The sequence below is a fragment of the Rissa tridactyla genome, chromosome 8 (genome assembly GCF_028500815.1).
Source record: "Rissa tridactyla isolate bRisTri1 chromosome 8, bRisTri1.patW.cur.20221130, whole genome shotgun sequence".
In the NCBI taxonomy this organism is placed as follows: Eukaryota; Metazoa; Chordata; class Aves; order Charadriiformes; family Laridae; genus Rissa; species Rissa tridactyla.
In genome coordinates this window covers 55,674,615-55,693,855 of record NC_071473.1, presented here as the reverse complement: position 1 = coordinate 55,693,855, position 19,241 = coordinate 55,674,615, and the positions used below count along the sequence as shown (strand labels likewise).

The 19,241-nt window shown below is 44.0% G+C and overlaps 2 protein-coding genes across 5 annotated transcripts; one reads left to right on the top strand and one right to left on the bottom strand.

Annotated features, from left to right (window-relative positions):
• Positions 1–1,881: 1,881 nt before the first annotated feature.
• TYW3 (tRNA-yW synthesizing protein 3 homolog) lies at positions 1,882–11,703 on the bottom strand. 2 transcript variants are annotated; one of them, XM_054212842.1, is made up of 6 exons: positions 11,502–11,703; positions 11,298–11,378; positions 7,031–7,129; positions 6,136–6,207; positions 5,732–5,865; positions 1,886–4,865 (listed from the first exon to the last, which is right to left on the bottom strand). In XM_054212842.1, exons 1-6 carry the CDS (start codon positions 11,673–11,675, stop codon positions 4,643–4,645), a joined length of 783 nt encoding a protein of 260 aa, XP_054068817.1. In that variant the 5' UTR covers positions 11,676–11,703; the 3' UTR covers positions 1,886–4,642. The 2 variants fall into 2 exon arrangements, with proteins under 2 accessions (XP_054068816.1, XP_054068817.1); XM_054212841.1 differs by lacking the exons at positions 11,298–11,378; positions 11,502–11,703 and adding an exon at positions 8,484–10,156 and having other exon boundaries at positions 1,882–4,865.
• Positions 11,704–12,016: 313 nt separating this feature from the next.
• Positions 12,017–19,233, top strand: CRYZ (crystallin zeta). 3 transcript variants are annotated; one of them, XM_054212374.1, is made up of 9 exons: positions 12,017–12,128; positions 13,430–13,554; positions 13,893–14,045; positions 15,610–15,773; positions 16,577–16,628; positions 17,724–17,873; positions 18,285–18,386; positions 18,479–18,574; positions 18,838–19,233. In XM_054212374.1, the coding sequence occupies exons 2-9, from the start codon at positions 13,444–13,446 to the stop codon at positions 18,997–18,999; spliced, it is 990 nt and encodes a 329-aa protein (XP_054068349.1). In that variant the 5' UTR covers positions 12,017–12,128; positions 13,430–13,443; the 3' UTR covers positions 19,000–19,233. The 3 variants fall into 3 exon arrangements, with proteins under 3 accessions (XP_054068349.1, XP_054068350.1, XP_054068348.1); XM_054212373.1 differs by having other exon boundaries at positions 12,035–12,248; XM_054212375.1 differs by lacking the exon at positions 18,285–18,386 and having other exon boundaries at positions 12,032–12,248.
• Positions 19,234–19,241: the final 8 nt, after the last annotated feature.

The following is a 19,241-nucleotide window of genomic DNA, read 5'->3' as shown; positions in this document are numbered from 1 at the left end:
AGAGAAACGAAAACGCCGGTTCTTTTCTGTTCGGGGCACGCTGTGGGGCACACGCAGACGGTCCCGGGCTGTGCGCTCCGGCGGCTGGTGGCAGCTCTCGGCAGCGGCCCCCCGGCGGGCAGGGGCTGGGTCCCGGGGCGCGCCGTGCGGCCCCCCCGCGGCACCGGCCCCCCGGCGGCACCGGCCCCTGCCGGGCTCCCGGCGGAACAACCGCCCGGGGGAGCGCTGGGAGCCGCGCGGCTGCCAGCGGGGCAGCGACCGAACCATTACGCAGTCAAATTGTCGGCTTTTAGGGTCCCTCTTCAAAAAAATCTAATTGCAATAAGTATAACATTCCATTACAGTGTTATTCGAGGAAAGGAATTATGTTCTCTTTGATAAAAATTCAATTGGCTTTGAGAAAAATATTTCTCTCTTCGTGGTGTTATTCAGAAAATGAAAACAAAATAAGATTATTTTTTTTTCCCCATAGCATAAAATTGACCGAAGTATTGTATCTGCTCAGTTACCATAAACAAACTGCATCCAGAAAGCAGAATAAAGGCTTATGTGTAATTTCTATATGGAATTTGGATGTTGTTCTGTGGTTTTGAAAAAGAGCTGAAGATAATCCCATCTTGCTGTTTAGATAGTTGCAGCTCTGGTGGGACGCAGCAGGCAGGTTTCATACAGTAATTCCTACAGGCTTTACTTCCTCTTGGTGTAAAGGTGTAAAGATATTAAGTGGGCAGCTAGGAAAATTTAGGCACGTGATTATCTATTTCTTTAAAGACTCATATTTCCTTTCAAAAGGTTCTTTTAAAAAATGCCCAGCATGCTGCACTGGCGCTATTTTCAACTGCTGGTACCTCAGAAGTTAAACATTCTCCTTAGTATCATCACATTATGTAAAATCAAACTGACAAGATATTGTGAAGTAATTGCATATTCTCAGTAACCAGAATTACCTTCTAAAACTCCAGGACACGGTATATTTAATAGGACAAAGTTATTTAAAAAAAAAACCAAACGAGATTAAATTTTATGTATTGCACGTTGTTGTTCAGGGCATAGCAAATGGAAGGAAAGCATTAGCGGGGTGGTGGCTGAGGACTGATGGGCCGCCCTGCCCTGGGAGTTTGGGCTCCTGCGAAAGCACCGATTTCCACTGCAGTCTGATGCCGTTACTGTTGGGCTCTTATGCGCTCATTTACGGACTTCAGTTTCAGAGGAGGAAGCTGTTCCAAGCAAATACTTGTGCTTGCGACTTGCGATTTGCATGTAAAGAATTATCTTGGCGAATGGGTGGGGGGACTGATGCTGAAGCGCTGCGGGCTGCCGTTTCTGAGCGCTGCGGGCTGATGCTTTGCCTCTAATTTGGGGGGTGATGACTTCAAATGATTTTCTGGCATGGATGCTGAATGTTCTGGGTGAAAAAAGACCATCAGTTATTGGAGTGAATGAATACATCTGCCTCGCCGCAAACAACTGAATGCAAAGTGAACAAAACTGTAATTTTGAATGTCCCAATATTTTAACATAGCAAAACAAAATATGAAAATTGGGCTGAAAATACCTTTTTGTTAATCAAGTGGCTAAGCACACTTACAAATGGTAAAGATTTGCTAATTTTAGGAATCTTGTGGCTTATCAGTAATTTTTTCTGCTGCCGTGAAGCCCGGAGTTACTGGGAAGCTGCTGCCTTCAGTTGCGCGTGGCCACGGGGCTGGTTCTGCCCAGGGTGTGCCTGCAGTCCGCAGCTGGGTATTTCACTGGACGCGTAACCGGATGCTATAGGAGCTGGAAATAAAACACAGCTTGACAAAATTGGGCTCAAAAGGAAGTTGTGAAGCTGGGGTGAGGCTGGGTGAAGCGTGGCCGTCCCTGCTCTGGGCAGAGGTACCAGGGGAGGGCGGCGCCAGCGCTCACGGACAGCTAAAAAGCTCAGAAAAGCCTTGCGAAAACTGTTCAGTATGTTAAGCAGTGAAGTAACACGATTCCCTAATCTTTCACTGGGAATCACACAACAGTTTATTTTTCTTGTTGTAGGGTCTTGTTTTGGTTTTTTGTGTGAGGTTCCCAACAGTCTTCAGTAATTGGAGTGAGCAGGCATAAAGTAACAGGATGGCAATAGTCAGGGTAACCTTTCTACTTTAGACTGACAAAAAATCTCCCTGAATTTGCTGTGATTTTTAAGAGGAAGGCGGGATCATACCACACAGCAGTTTCTGACAAACCGTATTTCTAAGAACGTAAATCCTGTACATGCTGTTACACACTGTAAAGGTTTGGGCCATTATTGTAGTGCCTGCATTGAATTAAAAAAAAAAAAAGTTAAAAGAAAAAAGAAGCTTCCCCCAAAATGAGGTAGTTGCACTGAATACTCCCAATACATGGCCCCATAGCTCTGCCCTTGCGAACACACTGAAGTCCTGGCTTATGCACAAAGCGCGTGTCTGTGGTGGCATTCGCCCCTGCACGCGGCTGGAAATTAACCTCTGAGTTCCGAAACCACCGCCTCTGTCCCAGAAATATGGACTCTTTGGGCTGGGGTTCAAGTCCGATGCAGTTTTGTTGCATCGCTGCTTTTTCGGTGCTGAATTGTATCTTCCCGGGCGCGGGGCACGCTCTGGCTGCCGCGGAGCCTGTGGCACCCGTACAGGGTCGGTGCTGGCACCTGCAGCCATCGCTGCTGGGCTGGGCCAGAGCCCCCGGGGACCACGCCAGCGTGGGAGATGGGTCACGCTGCTCCAGAAAATCTGAAACCCACTCCCTGCTGCCCCCTCCGCAGGTAGGAGCTGCCCCCCGGGCGGTGAGGGGTGAGCTGGGGTGGGACCCTGCCAGTGGGGACAGGGACAGGGACAGCCAGACAATGGGCTCCACAAGAAGGGAAAAACAGGAGCATGGAAGGGCAATTGTATCTCCTTCACTTGAGTAACTGGAGAGGGCTGAAGTGGTGCTGTGGAGCTTTCCTGTCGTTTGTGCTGGAGGACGGACCTGGGCCTGGGTGTTTGGGATGACTGTGCATCCGCGCACCTCGGGCTGCGGGTTTAACTTCACGGGTCTGCGTTGTGCCAAAATCCCTTCTCCATCCTTGTCTTTTCCTCTCCGACTCCATCAGCCCGGTGATGGGAGCTTCGGGCTTCGGTCCAGCTCGGCTCAGAGGGCAGTCATGCCTCCCAGCGAGCAGCTCTTCAGCATCAGACACGATCCCTTGAGCATTAGACATGACTGCAACCTTCTCGCAAGGACGGAACTGTGTTGGCCTCTCACCTGCCCAAACCCCAGCCAGGTGCCGGGGTCTCTCAGGCCACCAGGACCAGGATGAAGGCACCGAACCGTTCAAGCTGCCGGTGAGTAACACAAACAAGCAACACAGAAGGCTCAGGTTTCTTTTTTTTGGCATGCCTGTGCCTGGAAACACAGCCCAACAGGTCTTTCTGAGGCTATTTAAAGCCCCCGATTACTTTTCCCTTTAGCTGCCACCTAGTATGTCAAACTTTTACAGTGGAATGAAAATGTCCCCAAGACACAGGCTGACGTGATGGAAAAAACGGCGGCTCCCGGCTGATGTGAGCCGGGAGTCACAGTACCAAATAAACCAGTTCCTTCAGCCGGGGTCTTGTTTTCAGAGTTCACCATCACGCAGTCATGAGAGGAAGGGCTCAGCATCCATTGTTGCTAAGGTTTATAAATTCATTATTTTTTCTGAAAAATACGAGTATGGAGTGACTTTTCCAGTGGTACAGTACAGGAATGCACAAATTATTGCACTGCTGTGTATTTAACATTTATTGCAGGTCAGTGGTTCGTAGGCTGGTGGGAGCCTGTTACTGCACACCTTGGGGGCCTTTCTGCCCAACGCTGGAACTGAACTGGGTGCTGGCCGCAGAGCGATACGTCAGTGCGCTAATGAACCCCACGGAGTCAGTGTGCTAACGAACCAGCAGCACACGGCGCTGGCTAACAGATGCAAAGAACAGTAACACTTAATGGTGTCCGGTCGAGGGAAGCAGAACACACAAACACAGCGGGGCTGGAGCCCGACATGGAGCGAAACGTAGGAAAACAGCAAAACCAGCATCAGCTTCGCTGCCCAGCGCCACAGCCACGACGGATCCTGGATGCACCCGGCTGGAGCTGGCAGAGCAGCGCGTACCTTCTGCTCCTCCGGTCTCGGCGTCGTACCAGTCTGCTTCTGGTGAAGCCAGAATACCTGGCTTTGTGCCATTCTGAAAGGGCCATCGATATTGGGGCACAGTCTTGCAGAGGTCCTACAGGGATTAAGAACCTTCAAGGACAACAACCCAGTTTTTAGAGTTTCTCTGCTCTGTAAAAATCAGAAGGCCCAAACCCAGCATTTGGAAGTGAAATGCTTCCACAGAGAACATGGCCAAAGGCAAACCAGTTATTTCTGTGATAACTGACAGAGTAAAAGACTGTTAATTCAACAGTGCTGTTAAAGAAACCCCCAAAACATTGTAAGGTTTTGTTCTTTGTGCTTCTGTGGCATTAAACCTGCTCGCAATTCTGTTTAATTAACCTGTTTTTCTGGTAAACATCCATGACAGTGTTACTACTTAGAACAGAGCAATATTTATATCTCTTACAAAGAGCATTACAATAATTATTCAGTTTGCCATTTGCTTTCAAATGCCTTAGTCTATATTGTGATTTCAGCAAAAATATCCAGATTGCTTTCTGAATCATCCTCCGGCTCCAATTCCTCATTGCAATCCTTTGGAGAGGCGTCTACGTCTCGTTCTTGAATGGTCTTCCTCTTTCTTCTGCGAGTGTACACAGAGCGACTCTTCCCTGTCTCCTCACGGGGAGAGTGGTCTGCGCTGGCGGCAGTTTTCAAAGCTGACTCCAAGTGTGTGTAGAATCTAGAAAGAAACAAGTGCATAGTTATTATCTTTGTAGGTTTGCCCAGGATCCGCAAAACTACTCTGAGAAACTAATGGTTTTGTAATATAATCAAAATGTGCTAAGAGAAGAAAATCATTACTAATGTTGAAGTGTTCTAGCCAATACTGTAAGAAAAAGAGAGAAGTACCAGCACGCGTGCCAGTGCATGCCATGCCACTGCTCTCTGCAGGGCTCGTATGTCAGAAATCAGGTACTGACTTTACTTACACGCCATTAAGACCCTGTTAATCTTACAGAAACTACAAAATGGTATCAGGTTAACCGGCTGACGAATGATAGCATTGATGATAGATGGACTGCTACTATCAGCAATTACTGTTAACAACAACTGCAGAGATTTTCAATGGACATAAAGAACGAAGCGGTGTGAGTGCGCATAGGTTCTCTCCAGCGTCCTTTAGACCCTCATGCTCTTTGGCTCTTCTGCTTATTCCCGTCCTTGGCTGGAGACAAATGTAAAGACCCAGAGAGTCTTCAGAAATCGTCAGTTTTGGGAACTCTACAAAGCATTTAGTAGAGTAAAGCATGCCCTGCAATCTGCGTACTCCTGAAACGCTTACTGTGTTAGAATAACAAATGCTGGTATCATTAGAAAAAGGAACTTAAACCTACTCAGTAACAGTCTGCAAACTCATGTTGTTTATAGGTTTTTGCTTAAACAGTTTATAGCCTTCAGAGCTCAAAAAATTAACTGAAATTGTATTTTAGACTTCAGGGGGGTTGTCTGGTTTTGGGTTTTTTTTTGTTTGTTTGTTTTTTTTACATAACGTGTCTCGCTTTTGGATGTAGATGTCATGAAAAGGATTGGTGCGCTCTTACAAACCTGTCAATCCTCCTTATGTTTTCTTCCATTTTCTGATTAGCTACATGTATCAGAAATTCAATATATTCTTCGGAGACCATCAATTTCCCCTTGTGGCTCAACGGAACTTCTAAGCAATGCGTGCTCCGGACAGCCTAAAAACACACGGAGAAGGATTTATCTAGAATGAAGTTTTTTACTTTATGAGGTTATTTAAATAATATGGGGAGTTCGGTACAGGAAAAGCAACACTTATCCAAACAATTGGTTAGTTTGCTGTCAACTAAGGCAGAAATAAGCTACAGCATGCCCTGTGATAGCTGTCAATCACTTTACAATGCAGATAGTGCCTCGTAAAAAATCAAGGTTAACAGTAACAGTATGATTTTGTTACATTCCTTATGGGTAAGTAGAAAAGTCCTTACCATCATAATTTTTCCTCCTCTGCCGACTGTAATACCAGAGTTCCTGAATCCAGAGTCGATAGCCACTGAATGCTGCAGAACACATAAATGCCTTAAACAGGTCTTATACAACACTTTCACAGCCAGAAATAATGATGGATGGGTTGCAACGCAGTTTACAGTCTCAGTTTTGCAAAAAAACTTGTCCAAAAACATCTCCCCAGATTAATACAATAACAGTTCCATTACAATGTTTTTAAGATGAAACTCACATAGTATCACAAATTGTGGCTGGTTCTCAAAGAACCACAGTCAGTATCGATTGTCTCATCTTAATCCGTTTGTGCAGACAGGACATTAACGCCCCTCTGGGCATGGTACTATTGAAGAGCTGGTGACCACACAGACAGTCCTGCAGCACTTTATAGCTAGGAGTGCAGCAGTACTACAAAAGCAGCTCGTCAATGCTCTTCTACATTAATGAAGGAACAAATCCATCGGGCATTACTCTCCGGAGTCACTCTGGAAAAGCAGAAGGTGAATGTACTACTCAGTTGAAACACTGGAACCAAATGACCTGGCGGCGTCCAAATGACATCTAAAGAACCGTCGCTTTCAGGCAGCGAGAGCAACCCAGGCTTACCGGGAGAAACTTTTTACCAGGAAACCCGCTTCAGCTCAAACACGGAATTGTAGTTGGGTAATTTTGTTTTCTAAAAAGTACAGCAAAGTCTCTACTAAGTTTAAAGCTGTGTTTTCTTCATCAGATTACTTTTACTACCCTAGTTATTAAACGTACAGCACATCTGGGATTACTCCTAAGAGCTAACGCTTACTCAGGAGCCAACACTTGTACTTTTCCAGCAAGGAATATTAGGGGACAACAATGTAACATTGTTAGTTGATGTAATTTTACCAGAAGCTGTGCATCTTGCAGCTCTTGACATAGCACATGAAGAACAAATGGTTCAAACTTGAGCACAACGTCACCAGTGGCTTTCTCTAGTGCTGTCATCTGGAAAATACACCAAAATATTTATATTAATACCACAAGTGCCTACTGTTACTACAAAAAAAAAAAAGGAAAAAAAGAAAATAATAGCTTGTGTGTGAAACAAGCATTAAAAATGCAGCAAATGAGTTCCCCGTCAGGTTTGTTCATCTGCTTTTGATTTTTCGTTGCTCATAATACGTAGAAATTCCATGGATTTCCCTGATTCTATTTGCTAGACTGATTAGGTTTGATAGAAATTCATTGCAAGATAGACTTTAAAAACTTGAAAAAGTGTGCGTCCCTGTTTATTTCTTTGTACATCCAACCAAATCGATACAGTCAGTGCAGCATGGGAGGAGGAGTGTTTTACTGCAATCAGATGAAACCTGAGCAGCTTTTCTTAGTGTTTTTTAACTGTTCTTTAAAAATCAAAGACATTTAGTTTCTGAAGTACGTTCCTCAACTTCAGAAAACTTTCTGGGGTTCAGCAGATTAAATTCATGGCCTAACATACTTGATCACATTTTAATCCTAGTGCAAATAATAATGCATAGCCTACTGTATGAGTTATAAAGATAAAAAAACACAGAGGTTGAAATTAGAGGCATAAACCCACAAGACGAGAAAAAAAGAGTAACTAATTATTAGTAAGTAATAAGTAACATAAATATTTATAAGAAATAATCATAAAATTCAAGAAATCGCCTTCAGACCCCTCAATTCTGCTAGAAGACCGAGTTGGTAGTGGTAATTTCTCCTGGATTTGCGAGTGTGGAAAAAGGTATGTGACATTCTGCACGGCTTACTGTTACGATTTCTCTACTGTTCTGTGCTCTCTTTATGCAGAGAAATCTTAAGGGCTAACATTACTTTCTTCCCTTCAGAAAGGTTGCTTTGAGGCAGTTTTATTATTTCATTGTATGATTATTTAATCATAAGCGCTATTTGCTTCCCCTTCTTCTTTGCTTTCACTTGCTTAATTCACAGCACTAAAAATTCGCTATGTTGAGAAATTTCAGTTGTTTGCCCATACTCTTCTGTCCTGTCTAGCTCTTCTCATCTTTCCCGTAAAGTGAAAATATTCAGTAAAATCTTCCAGGAAATAATCAAATTCATATGCTTTTTTTTAAGACATGATGGTATAAAAGAAAACTCTCTCCTTTCTTTTCAACATCGAAAAGTATTTAAATGTATTTATGCAGCATCTCCTTCATAAATGTTCTTATTTTAGGTTGAAAGGAGGTCTTTCTGAATGGCTAAGTTTGTAATTCGTGCGCCAGATTTTACAAAAATGCTCAAGTAACCACAGCTGTGCTAAAGCTGATGAGAAACAGAAACCATCACCGTTGCACAATGCGGCGTTGTGCAGAAATACCTGAGGTAACTTATTTAGCGTTTGCCGGGGCCTGGAAGTGAGCGGTGCTGACACAGAGCTCACCGAGGTGAGTTCAGCTGCCCGAGAGCAGGGTGCCGCAGTCCCACACTGCCGTACCGGGGTGGGCTCTGCAGGTCGGTGTGCTGGCTGGCTGTGTGCACCCCGGAGGCCCCCGCCCTGCGCCCATGTTCCCTTTTCCAGCGTGTCTCCCTCACCCCTTTCCAGACGCTTTCCTATGCTCGAGCACCTTGTCCCAGCCATCTGAGCAATTCCGTCTCCTGCTCCAGCAACATCATCGGCGTCCGTTGTGGGTGGCAGCCGAGTTAGACAGACTTGTCTCCGAGACAAGCAGTGTAACAGAGAATGCATTATTAGCTGCCTGCGATACCGGTGAGGGTGTTTGTAAGGGTTTCTGTTTCTGAAAAGGCTAAGCAATTTAGCAGATTCTCCAGAGGTAGCTTTGCAGCGAGAATACAAGTAGTTAAGAAAGTCAAACTGACTGAAATAATGTGTGCACGTTAGCACTGCCCCAAAGCTTTCCTACAATATTTGGTTCCTTAAAAAGCTTATTAATCAAACAAAAGATTTTCAGTTAAGTTTTTTTTTATTATTATCTTACTGTATCTAAATCATTAATTTCCTGTAAACTCAATTTAATAGGGCAGTAGTGAAAGTAATTTTCTATTAAGTCTATGAAGTCTGAGGCCCTGATTTGCTCCCAGTGAAGCTGATGGGAAAACTCCCAATGGGAATAGGATTAGGCCCCTCATCTCCAAAGAGTGAAAGTCGTGAAATGACAGAAAGTACCTGTCAGTGGTGTGTAAAAAAGATCACACAAAATTCCAGTTTTACACTACTGTGTAATCATGGGATTATATTTGTGTTGTACCAATAACCTTGCAAAGAGGTACTTCGCAACATGTGATGCTTTTTCGCTAAGCATTGGGGGGATAAAGGGATAAAAATAAATTTCAAAATAAATACCCCAATAGTTGAGGTTAATAAACACAGTGCGGTCAAATGACCTGACAGCTGAAAAGCACAACACACAGCATACGTGATCCCGACTTCCCTTCTCATGTCCCAAATACTGCACTAGCAAAGCTTTACTATACGGTAGAGTGTAGTAGTTTAAAAATTAATCAAAGACATTTTTCTTACATTCGCAATTCACACACTTTAAAAAATCCTGTCTTCCTGCTAAAGGGAACAGGAAAAACGATGAGTATTTACTCTCAGCAACAACCTAATGCATCCTACTCGACCCGAAATTTGCTGGTGGAAATTTCAGCACACTCTGCTTTGCTAGAGCAAATGCTAACAAAGACAAATATTTTGGAGGAGATTTTTTTGTGCACGCGTGAGAACGCATGCACACAGTAAAGTGAGCTACGAATCAAGTGAGAGATTTTTGAGCTTGTAACTGCTTCTTTTTTGTGACAGACAAAGCTAAGCGATGTATGCAGAGAGCAGACTGTTTTGAAAGCACGCTAAAAGAACCTTGCTAGGCATATTTTTTTTTTTTTAATTTCAAGGATTTTAAGATAGTAAAGTGCAATGTGAGAGATTCACTGTTAAAACTAGTTTCAGGTGTCTGTAAATGAAAAGCTGTTAGCACAGCAGCTAGGCTCAAGGCATTTGTAAACTCAAGACAGGTTTAACTGTCTTGAAGGAGTTATTACTTACAAAATGGACATGCCCACTGGCATGCTTACTGCAACACATCTGCTTTTAACGGAAACAAAGGAATTAATTTTGGTCACTTCTGGAATTGCTGACCAAAACAACAAAGCAAGAATGGCCACGGTTTACAAAACAGGTAATGAGGACAACACAAAGTATTGGTGAATCACAACTGACCCATTCTGAAAGAGGTGTTGCAATTACTGCACTAATGTGTACGTCGGGCTCCAACTGTTGGAGAACCGGATAAAGACCATGTTACCCTGGACCCACAACCTGCAGGAATGCTGCTGCTGGAGCAAGCACCTCAGGTGCTGCCTGACCCAGAATGTTTACTAGGAGCATGCTGAACTTCAAACAGCACTTGTACCTCGGTATTGACAAGGAATATACAGCTTTCATTTAGCGTAGTCTGCTAATGACTACATCAGCACTGTCCAAAGACCAGCAAGTATCCTACAGAAATTAAGCTTATTTTTACTTTTGGACAGGAAGGCTTTTAAATCAGATCTAGTCCCAAGTTGATACCTTGCTGGCAATCCAACCAGAAGGGAAAACAAAGAGGAGATAAAAAGCTGCAGAAATGAAAAATACTTTGTTATATTGACAGTAATTCTTCAGGAAAAGATCACTTGCTTAGGAAAGCATTATTCTTGCTTATTCTGAATAAGGGTTGCAAAAATAAGAATCACTGTACGTTAGATTTTCAGAAATTGTTTTTTGAAAGACAGCCTGCTGTATTGTCTAGAAGCAACAGTAATTACTGACATAGAATCACAGAATTCTCTAGGTTGGAGGGGACCTTTCAGATCATCGAGTCCTACCACGTCTTGTTGAGCTGTTGTGAGGTGGAGATTATGTGCCGCCAGACAGGAAGAAATTATACAAGTTTCATATTAGCTGTGCTTACAACTATGCAGAGAATTTGGTATTAGGATTAAAAGTATTCTCTTCAAAATGGGTCTTAAGAGTTTATTAAGTAGAACACCTGAAGTTTATTTTGAAATCAGCATCATTTCACCTAAGTAACAGCAATGAAAAGCCTAAAAAGTTTATGTTTTACGTGTTTTCCATGACATTAGGCACATTAAATTAAATAAATACAAAAGTTGTATCGCATTGTCCTCTTACCACATCACCTTTGCTACACAACTCGTGCGTTACCATGAGCCACGTACAGCTTTTCTTCGGGATCCCCCCGCTGCTTATATCCTAGCAATGAAGAGACAGGATTAGACCGGTGGGTATTGGATTTGAGGTTGTATAAAAAAAAGAAAATAGAATAATAATATTCCCGCCTCGGCCCGGCCCACTCCAGAGCCGGGGCTCCCTCACCGCGGGGGGGCCCTGCGCCAGGACCAGGCGGCCGGAGCAGGAGCTGGTGGTGCAAAACTGTGTCCGCCCGTTCAAAAGGTGCACGACGCCAGCCGCCCTTTCGTCCAGGCCGCCTTTCCTGCTGCCGTCCGCCCGCCCCAGCCGCTGGGCCTTGTGCTGAGGGAAGGCCGCCATGTTGGACGGCGGCCCGCCAGGGACAAACCTCGGGGGGCGGGGCAGTCGGGGGGGCGTGGCGCGGCGACGTAAGGCGCCGCGCCACGCCCCCGACTGCCCCCGCCCCCCGGTGTTGACCCCGCCTCTCCACACGAAGGGGCGTGTCAGGGCGGGGCTTAGCGTCTTTAGGGGCGGGGCTATGGTGGTCTGACAATGATGGGCTTGGCAAGGGGCGGGGCTTGGCGATGAGTGGCACGCGAGGGGCGGGGCCTGAGGGCACGGGAGCCCCCCCAGGGGGCGTGTCTTGGGCGGAGTCTGGCAGTGAGAGGCGGGGTTTAGAGGCGAGGGGTGGAGCGAGGCGCTGAGGGGTGTATCCGCGGCGGGGCCTTCCTGTGGCGCTGAGGAGGTGGCGGCCCCGCTCCGTCCCCTCGCCTCGGTACTGGTCTGTGGCCGCCTGTCCCTCCTGAGTAGCCGGTGAGCCTCTCCGGAGTTGGGACGGACCTCTCTCGTCCTGCCGTGCCGATGTTTGTGGCGGCGGAACGGGCTCCGCTTCTCGGCCGCCCCGCGACCTGCGGTCTCGGTGGCTGCGCTGAGGTGGGGGGGGGGGACCCCGGGCGGGCTGGGGCCGCCGCGCTCCCTTCCCCTCAGTCCTTCCGGGCACTCGCCGGAGTCCATTGCGCTGCTTCACTCAGCCCCCGTGGCCCTCCCGGCCCGCTCTCCGGTGCGCTCTCGCCGCTCGCCCTCTCCCGGCTGGTCTGTGGTGGGCTCTGAGGGAGCGTGGGGAGGCTGGTCCTGGGCTGTGCCCGCTCTCGGGCTCCGCTTCGCCCCGCTTTCCCCTGCCCAGCTGCCAGCGGGCCGCTCGGGAGCCGCCTGCCCGGCCCGTGCCGCCGGCGGAGAGCGGGGCTGCGGCCCGGCCTCCCCGTGAGCGCTCACGCTGCAGGGTTCCTCACAGAAACCGCCGGGTCCGGGTTTTTTCCGCGCAGAACAGAGGTCTGCTTTTAATTTGGTTTGTTATCGCTACATATAAAAGCGACCTATACTGCAGAAATTCGCAGTGTAGGTTTTTGTCAAGGGAGATGTTAAGAGTCTGTCCTCGTGAGTGACACTTCTCCTGACTTGGGACAGGCGACTGGACGCGTGAGGCCTTGCAGACTGTATCAGGGGAAAAATATAATGATTAAGCCAGGTAGTTCTGAAAGCTGTAATCATTTCCATGAAATAGTCCACCTCTGACTGCAGCCCCAAAGCTCTTCGGCTGGAGCTGGCCGAGAGCAAGACCTCGCGGTGTCTGGGAGCTGTCTGCTGTGTGCCTGGTGGAACTCCGCTGTCTGAACCCATCAGATCCCTGAAAGAATTGTGTGTAACTTTCCCTGTGTCAGGAGTAACTTGCTCTGGCTGTTTTTGTCAGAACGTAATAGTAACGTGCCAGTGTTTTTCACCAAAGTGCTGCACATCTCTGCATATGCGATAGCAGTGCAGTGTTTACAGGAGCTGCTGTAGAAATACTTCTACGGATATATTAATTGCATGTGATTCTCCTGATACCCATAAAGTTCTGCAAAGGGTAGGGTTGATTTTCTGCCTTTTGCAAAATTTGGGAAAAAAAAGCCCAACCCCCCCCCATCCCCTGCCCCTGGCTAATTTAAATCAGGAATGAGGCTCTGTTTAGTCAGTTGCTTGACAGGTGGTTGTTTGACTTTTTTATTTATTTTGACTGTGTAAAGTGAGTTATGAAGGCAATACAATAGTATTGTTTGGTGGTTTTTTTTCCACAGATATTCTGATCACTATGGCAGCCACAAGAAGTGTGATGAGAGCTGTCAGAGTTTTTGAATTTGGTGGCCCTGAAGTGCTTAAACTCCAGTCAGATGTCTTAATTCCTCATCCAAAAGAAGATCAGGTATGTATGAGTTCTGTGAACTGAAATAATGGTACTGACTGATAATAGGTACACTTGAAACAGAATGAATAATACAAAACAAAACTTTTTGTCTTGAAGACGTAGTTTTTTATTGGCGTATTTGTACTACCTGAGGCATCGCATTTAACAAACGTGGGCTTTTTACTGTTGTGTGGGCTACATATTCCATATGAAGGATTTCCTGAAAATAGTTTCAGCTCAACACTGAATTTTTGCTGACTCTATTTAAGAATTAAGTTAAAATGCCACAATACTATTCTGTGAATTCAAGTTCTAAATATTTTTAATTGTTGCTTAAGAAGCATCTTTTCTTTTAGGTGTTAATTAAAGTCCATGCCTGCGGGGTAAATCCTGTTGAGACATATATTCGTTCTGGAAATTATGCTAGAAAACCAGCGTTGCCCTATACTCCTGGCTCAGATGTAGCTGGTGTAGTAGAAGGTGTTGGGGAGCATGTGACTGCATTCAAGGTATTTATACATTGGATTTTAATTCATTATTGTTTATTGTATCCTCTTTGTATGATTGCTATACTACTGTTCCTGGTTTTATTGCTCATAATCATGTAGTCTATTCGGGGGGGAAAGTCACCGTCATTGACTGGTAGAAGCCTGCAGCAGGATCATATTGGCCATCCAGTCTGCAGGTGGAACTCTGGGGAGGACTTCAGGGCTGTTGGCCTTCAAGAGTTAAAAGGGCTCGGAAGAGGCACTTTGGTTTCTCTGCTTAAAGCGATGATATCGGGCGTACAAAGTTGTGGTTCAGAACTGTTTTTATGGCATTGCAGAAATATTTGAAGTTGGATACTTCCTGCTTGAGGTAATAATTTCACGCAGAACTGAAAAATTTTCTGTAAAGTTTTTTTTGGAAATGGAAATAGCTTTTATGTTACTGACTTAGAAAACCCCATAAATTACATATTTGTCATAAAAACTGTTCAAATACTTTATTACTCCAGTCTAGTAATTTTACTTAGATTTTGTCAGGGGGAAAATCTCAGGACAGGAGAAGGCAATTATCAGTTTCCTAAAAGATATCTATGAAATTTATTTCGTTTTTAAATCTGTTCTTCCTTTCACGTCACTAGACTGTTGGTCTCGGACAGGCAAGAAAAATGTAGTTAAAATAGTGTTGGAGTTTCCTGACTTGGAATTTATGTAACCGTTGTGGGAGAGACGAGAGATTTGGGTATCTAGAGAGAAGAATCATGTTTTTTTGTATTTTCTTATCAGTAGTTCACTCTTATCTGCTGTGTGTGCGTTTTGTTTCTTATGGAAAGCGCGATGCTCTTTACTGAATGCAGGAGCGAGATGCGGAGGTCAGTGTGTGCCACAGGCAGACACCAGTGGCCAGGCTCCGTCATTTGCCTGCTCGTAATGCTTGAGACACGGCTGTGCTGACCTGCAGCCCTCTGCGCCGTCATTATACCCGATGCCTGCACACCAAACTGGCGTAGGCCACGCGCTGTTTGTTTATTATGATCAGCGTGCAAATAGTAGAAAAACCAGGGCCTCGGTAGCTGTGGCTGCTGACGGCGACCAGGCACACATACGTACGGCACGCTGCCTTTCCTCCCTCACCGCCTGAGTCGCTCCTTTGAGCTTTGGTTACCTTGGGGTATATTAAGAGTATATCTCTTTTCCACATTCAAACAAAATTAACTGACAAATGTTGCTTTTGTATTTGTAAAAGCTTCTGAGGTTTTGCATTTGGAATCTGTGGATGGAATTCTTCAGTGATCAGGTTCATTAAGGTTAATATTAAATGAGACAGTAGGTTTGTGTGTTATGCTGGAGAGCGGGGGGTTATAATTATGACACTTAAATCTAAGTATATGAAATTATATAGTTTGTGTTGCATTGATTGTATGTATTAGCATTTATAAAAATCTTCTCTGTGACAAATATAACTGGTTATTTTTAATAGGAGAGCTGTTAGAAATAGCATAAGCTTCTGTGAATAGATTCTTAATGTATATTCAGGAAAAAATAAAGGAGATGTTTAATTTCTCTGTTTTCTTTCCCTCCTTTCTAGAAAGGTGACAGGGTTTTTACCATCGGCACGATCTCTGGAGGATATGCAGATTATGCAGTTGCTGCAGCTAATAGAGTCTTCCCTTTGTCGGGTAAATTGGACTTTAGGCAAGGAGCAGCCATTGGAATACCCTACTTCACTGCGTATCGTGCTCTTTTCCAAAAGTAAGGTGCCAAATCTAAGTTTCTGCATTTTGCTTTTGAATATTTAAAATCTTAAAGCCCACATTGTCCTTGTCCTGTAAAATGGGGGCGGTATCAATGAGTGGTTTAAAACACTCGAGTTAAATTTGTTATGCTGATGGAATTGTCAGATAATTGTTGTCTAGAAGCCAGCGACTGTATTTTCCTGTTAAGTATTTATTCTTAAAAGAACAGACCTGGAAAGGCTTCTTCAATAAGTATCACATAGTAAAACATGTAACTCTTTTTCAGAACTCATTAGTATTTTAGCTGGGGAAGGAAACCAGGAATAGTTTTCATTTCTTAATTAAGCGTCAATGCACTGTAGAGCAGAGCCACTTCTTTCCTTCGTGAGCCTCTGCCGGGAGATGCTGTGTTCAGTTGCCGCGGGACTGTATAACGAGTAAACACCAGAATTCCGTGTCAGCTGGGTGAGAGTTCAGGGCTGGAAATCTGGTTTTGTTTGGCAGGACAAATGATGAGAATTAGTGTGCTTTATTTTAAGATCTGTGAGAGGTGAAGATCTTGAACTGAGGTTCAGCACCAGACTGTTACTTGCTGCAAGTTGCATGCTGACATAATTGCATGTTACTTAAATTCATAAATGATATGGTTTATTTTGCCTCCTTGTTTTCCCAAAGAGGCTGATTATACCTGTTTAGCCGTAACATACATTGGAAATAATACCGTGTGAAAGGTGAGATTTGATGTCAGTATACGCAATCTGACGCTTAATGATTATGTGCTGCGATCCTAATGACAGTATTTTCTGTGTTTCCCTTCAGAGGGCGTGCCAAAGCAGGGGAAAGTGTGCTCGTGCATGGGGCGAGTGGGGGAGTAAGTATTTTGAGGCAAGTTGCAAGAAATGCTGCTTTCTGTCCTTGTATCTCCTTTTGTCTACGATGTGATTTATGGTCACGTTTATATCGATTAATGGATTAACAAAATGAGTGTTTTATTTCAGACACTTTGAGATAGTTTTTGCTTCGAGCAAAGCCTGTTACTGCAAATAGTGATGAAGCTGCATGAGTGATGGTGTAAGGCCCCTGATGCAGAGGGTCACGTAATGAACACGCTGCTGCAGTCGGAAGCTACTGCGGAAGTTTTATATCTGGTCTCCCTGAGATAAAACTAATAGCAGGAAGCTGTAATTTTAAAATATGTACAAGTTGATCTCATTTCTCTGGGTAGCAATCACTGGTGCAGAGCAACGGTGCGTTTCTGGGATATTTCTGCCTGTTGGCTAACAACTGGGCGCACAGGGAGAGATACTGGGATATATAAAGTTGTGACTGAATATTATGTGAAACTGGAACTATGGTTTTCTTTTGTTTTACGTGACAAGCTAACTTCAGATCTTTCACACAACATTCTAGTTGAATTTGTCCCCCATACTCTGCACTTTGATGCCCAGCTTCTGCTGATGCACCAAACAGCTGCTGTCAGCGGGCAAAATGTCCTTAATTATTTGGTAGACAGCAAAAAGGTGATTATGGCAGTCTCACAGGAGGAGGAATTCAGATCTCATTTGGAGATACTAGAATGACATTCAGCATCGTAGCCTCTTTTTTTTCCTTAAACTAAATGTAGTCTTTAAGTTCTTATTTATTTTATGTTTCCTTGGCTTTGTGTCAGATATACACGTCCCAACTTTAATAGGCAGACAACATTCTACATGGATTTATATCAAATGCTGATAGCTATTAAAAAACCCACAAAACTTTGCTATGCCTCTAAGTATCTTTTCTTTTTTTTAAAGACTATTTGGCTATCTTTAAGATCTAAATTACCTATTATGGCTAAAAAAAATGTTTCAAGGCCAGCTTTTAAAATGGGTAAGTTCCGAGTTGCTGGTAGAATATGTAAAATTCAAAATGCTAAGAAAGAAAGAGAAAAAAAGATTTCTTTTTTTTTTTTACCTTTTCCCCTCAGGTGGGAATAGCAACATGTCAGATTGCCAGAGCTTGTGGTTTAAAGGTTTTGGGTACCTCAGGCACCGAGGAAGGCATGAACATGGTTCTGAGAAATGGTGCTCACCAAGCATTTAATCACAGGGAAGCCAATTACATTGATAAAATTAAGGTAAGCGTGGATCAGAGCTAGTTGATGCAGTATGTATTTGTCTTACAAAATGTGAACAGTTGTTTGCAGAAATTCTTTAAAGCAGATTTATGTAGGCGCAGTAGCGTACTGCCTTTTTCATTTCTACACAAGGAAAATCTTTTCCAGGCTGGAGAAGCTGAGCTTTCTTCACAGGCAGTGGCATTTAGAACCTCTTGCATTCCCGCAAATTCCAATACGGTAGCATATTGTAATTCAGCATATCAAAATATGCAAAAATTAAACTTATTAGCTGTCAGTCTTAGTATAAAGGCTGTATTTAAAATGCAAACAATAAACTGTAAAATGTCTGTTATCTGTAGCATATGAAATAAACAGTGGCACCCAAGTACTAATTGGAGTGATTTAAATAGCATATTATGTCGTGTATAGGAATACATGGGGACGGAAGGAGTTGATATAATAATAGAAATGCTCTCTAACGTCAATCTTGCTACTGACCTGCAACTGTTGTCCTACGCAGGAAGGGTGATGGTGAGTACTTTTTGTCACTGACTTCAGTTTGTGCATTTAGCAATGCAATTCAACAGTTACAGCTTCGCTGTCTTTTAACTCGTTTGTACCAGGTCGTGGGCTGTAGAGGTCCTATTGAGATAAATCCAAGAGACACCATGAGTAAAGAATCCAGCATAATTGGAGTTAGTCTGTTTCTTGCAACTGAGGTAAGAAGCATTTTTATTTCAAAGAGTGTTTTGTTGGTTTGTTTCAACATCTCTCTTATTTCCAGTTAAAATCATTTGTAGGGATGAAGGCACAGTTTCGCTGGAAGTAACTTGTTTGTTCATTCCTTTACGTTTTGATTTAATCTTGGAACATCATAAAATATTTTTGTGTTGTGAAGTTTGATTTAACCCTTGCATTAAATAGTCAATACTTTCCTAAAATATAACGACCTTGTGGTAAATGTTGTCTTTATTACCTGCAGGAGGAGAGGCGTGAGTGTGCAACAGCGCTCCTTGATGGCATAGAAGCTGGCTGGCTGAAACCCATTGTAGGCTCTGAATATCCGCTGGAGAAAGTTGTGAAGGCTCATGAAGACATCATTCACAGCAGCGGTGCGCGAGGAAAGATGGTGCTCCTTCCGTAAAGCCTTTTTCCAGTTATTTTGTAGCTGTTCTGACTGCACCTTGGCTTACGTGATTCATTGAACGTATGTTATAAAACATACTTTTGATCAGGCTTGACAGTAACAGCAAATGCTAACTTACATTAATTAATTAAGAATTTATTTTCTTTTTGTAACAAGCAGGGTTGCGTATACTTTAAAGTATTTTTAGTAGCTTTTTTGTCTGATGTGGAAATAATAAATTTTCTGTGCTGATGTGGCGT

Bases quoted from the DNA above. Each gene is read 5' to 3' on its own strand.
- TYW3 (XM_054212841.1), bottom strand. From the start codon at position 8,852: ATGCATTCTCTGTTACACTGCTTGTCTCGGAGACAAGTCTGTCTAACT. The intron at 7,130-8,483 runs GTATTTCTGCAC...TGTATTTTCCAG, and splicing joins CGCTAAATAAGTTACCTCAG to ATGACAGCACTAGAGAAAGC. The intron at 6,208-7,030 runs GTAAAATTACAT...TGTGTTCTGCAG, and splicing joins TGCAAGATGCACAGCTTCTG to CATTCAGTGGCTATCGACTC.
- CRYZ (XM_054212374.1), top strand. From the start codon at position 13,444: ATGGCAGCCACAAGAAGTGTGATGAGAGCTGTCAGAGTTTTTGAATTT. The intron at 13,555-13,892 runs GTATGTATGAGT...CTTTTCTTTTAG, and splicing joins CTCATCCAAAAGAAGATCAG to GTGTTAATTAAAGTCCATGC. The intron at 17,874-18,284 runs GTAAGCGTGGAT...TGTCGTGTATAG, and splicing joins ATTACATTGATAAAATTAAG to GAATACATGGGGACGGAAGG.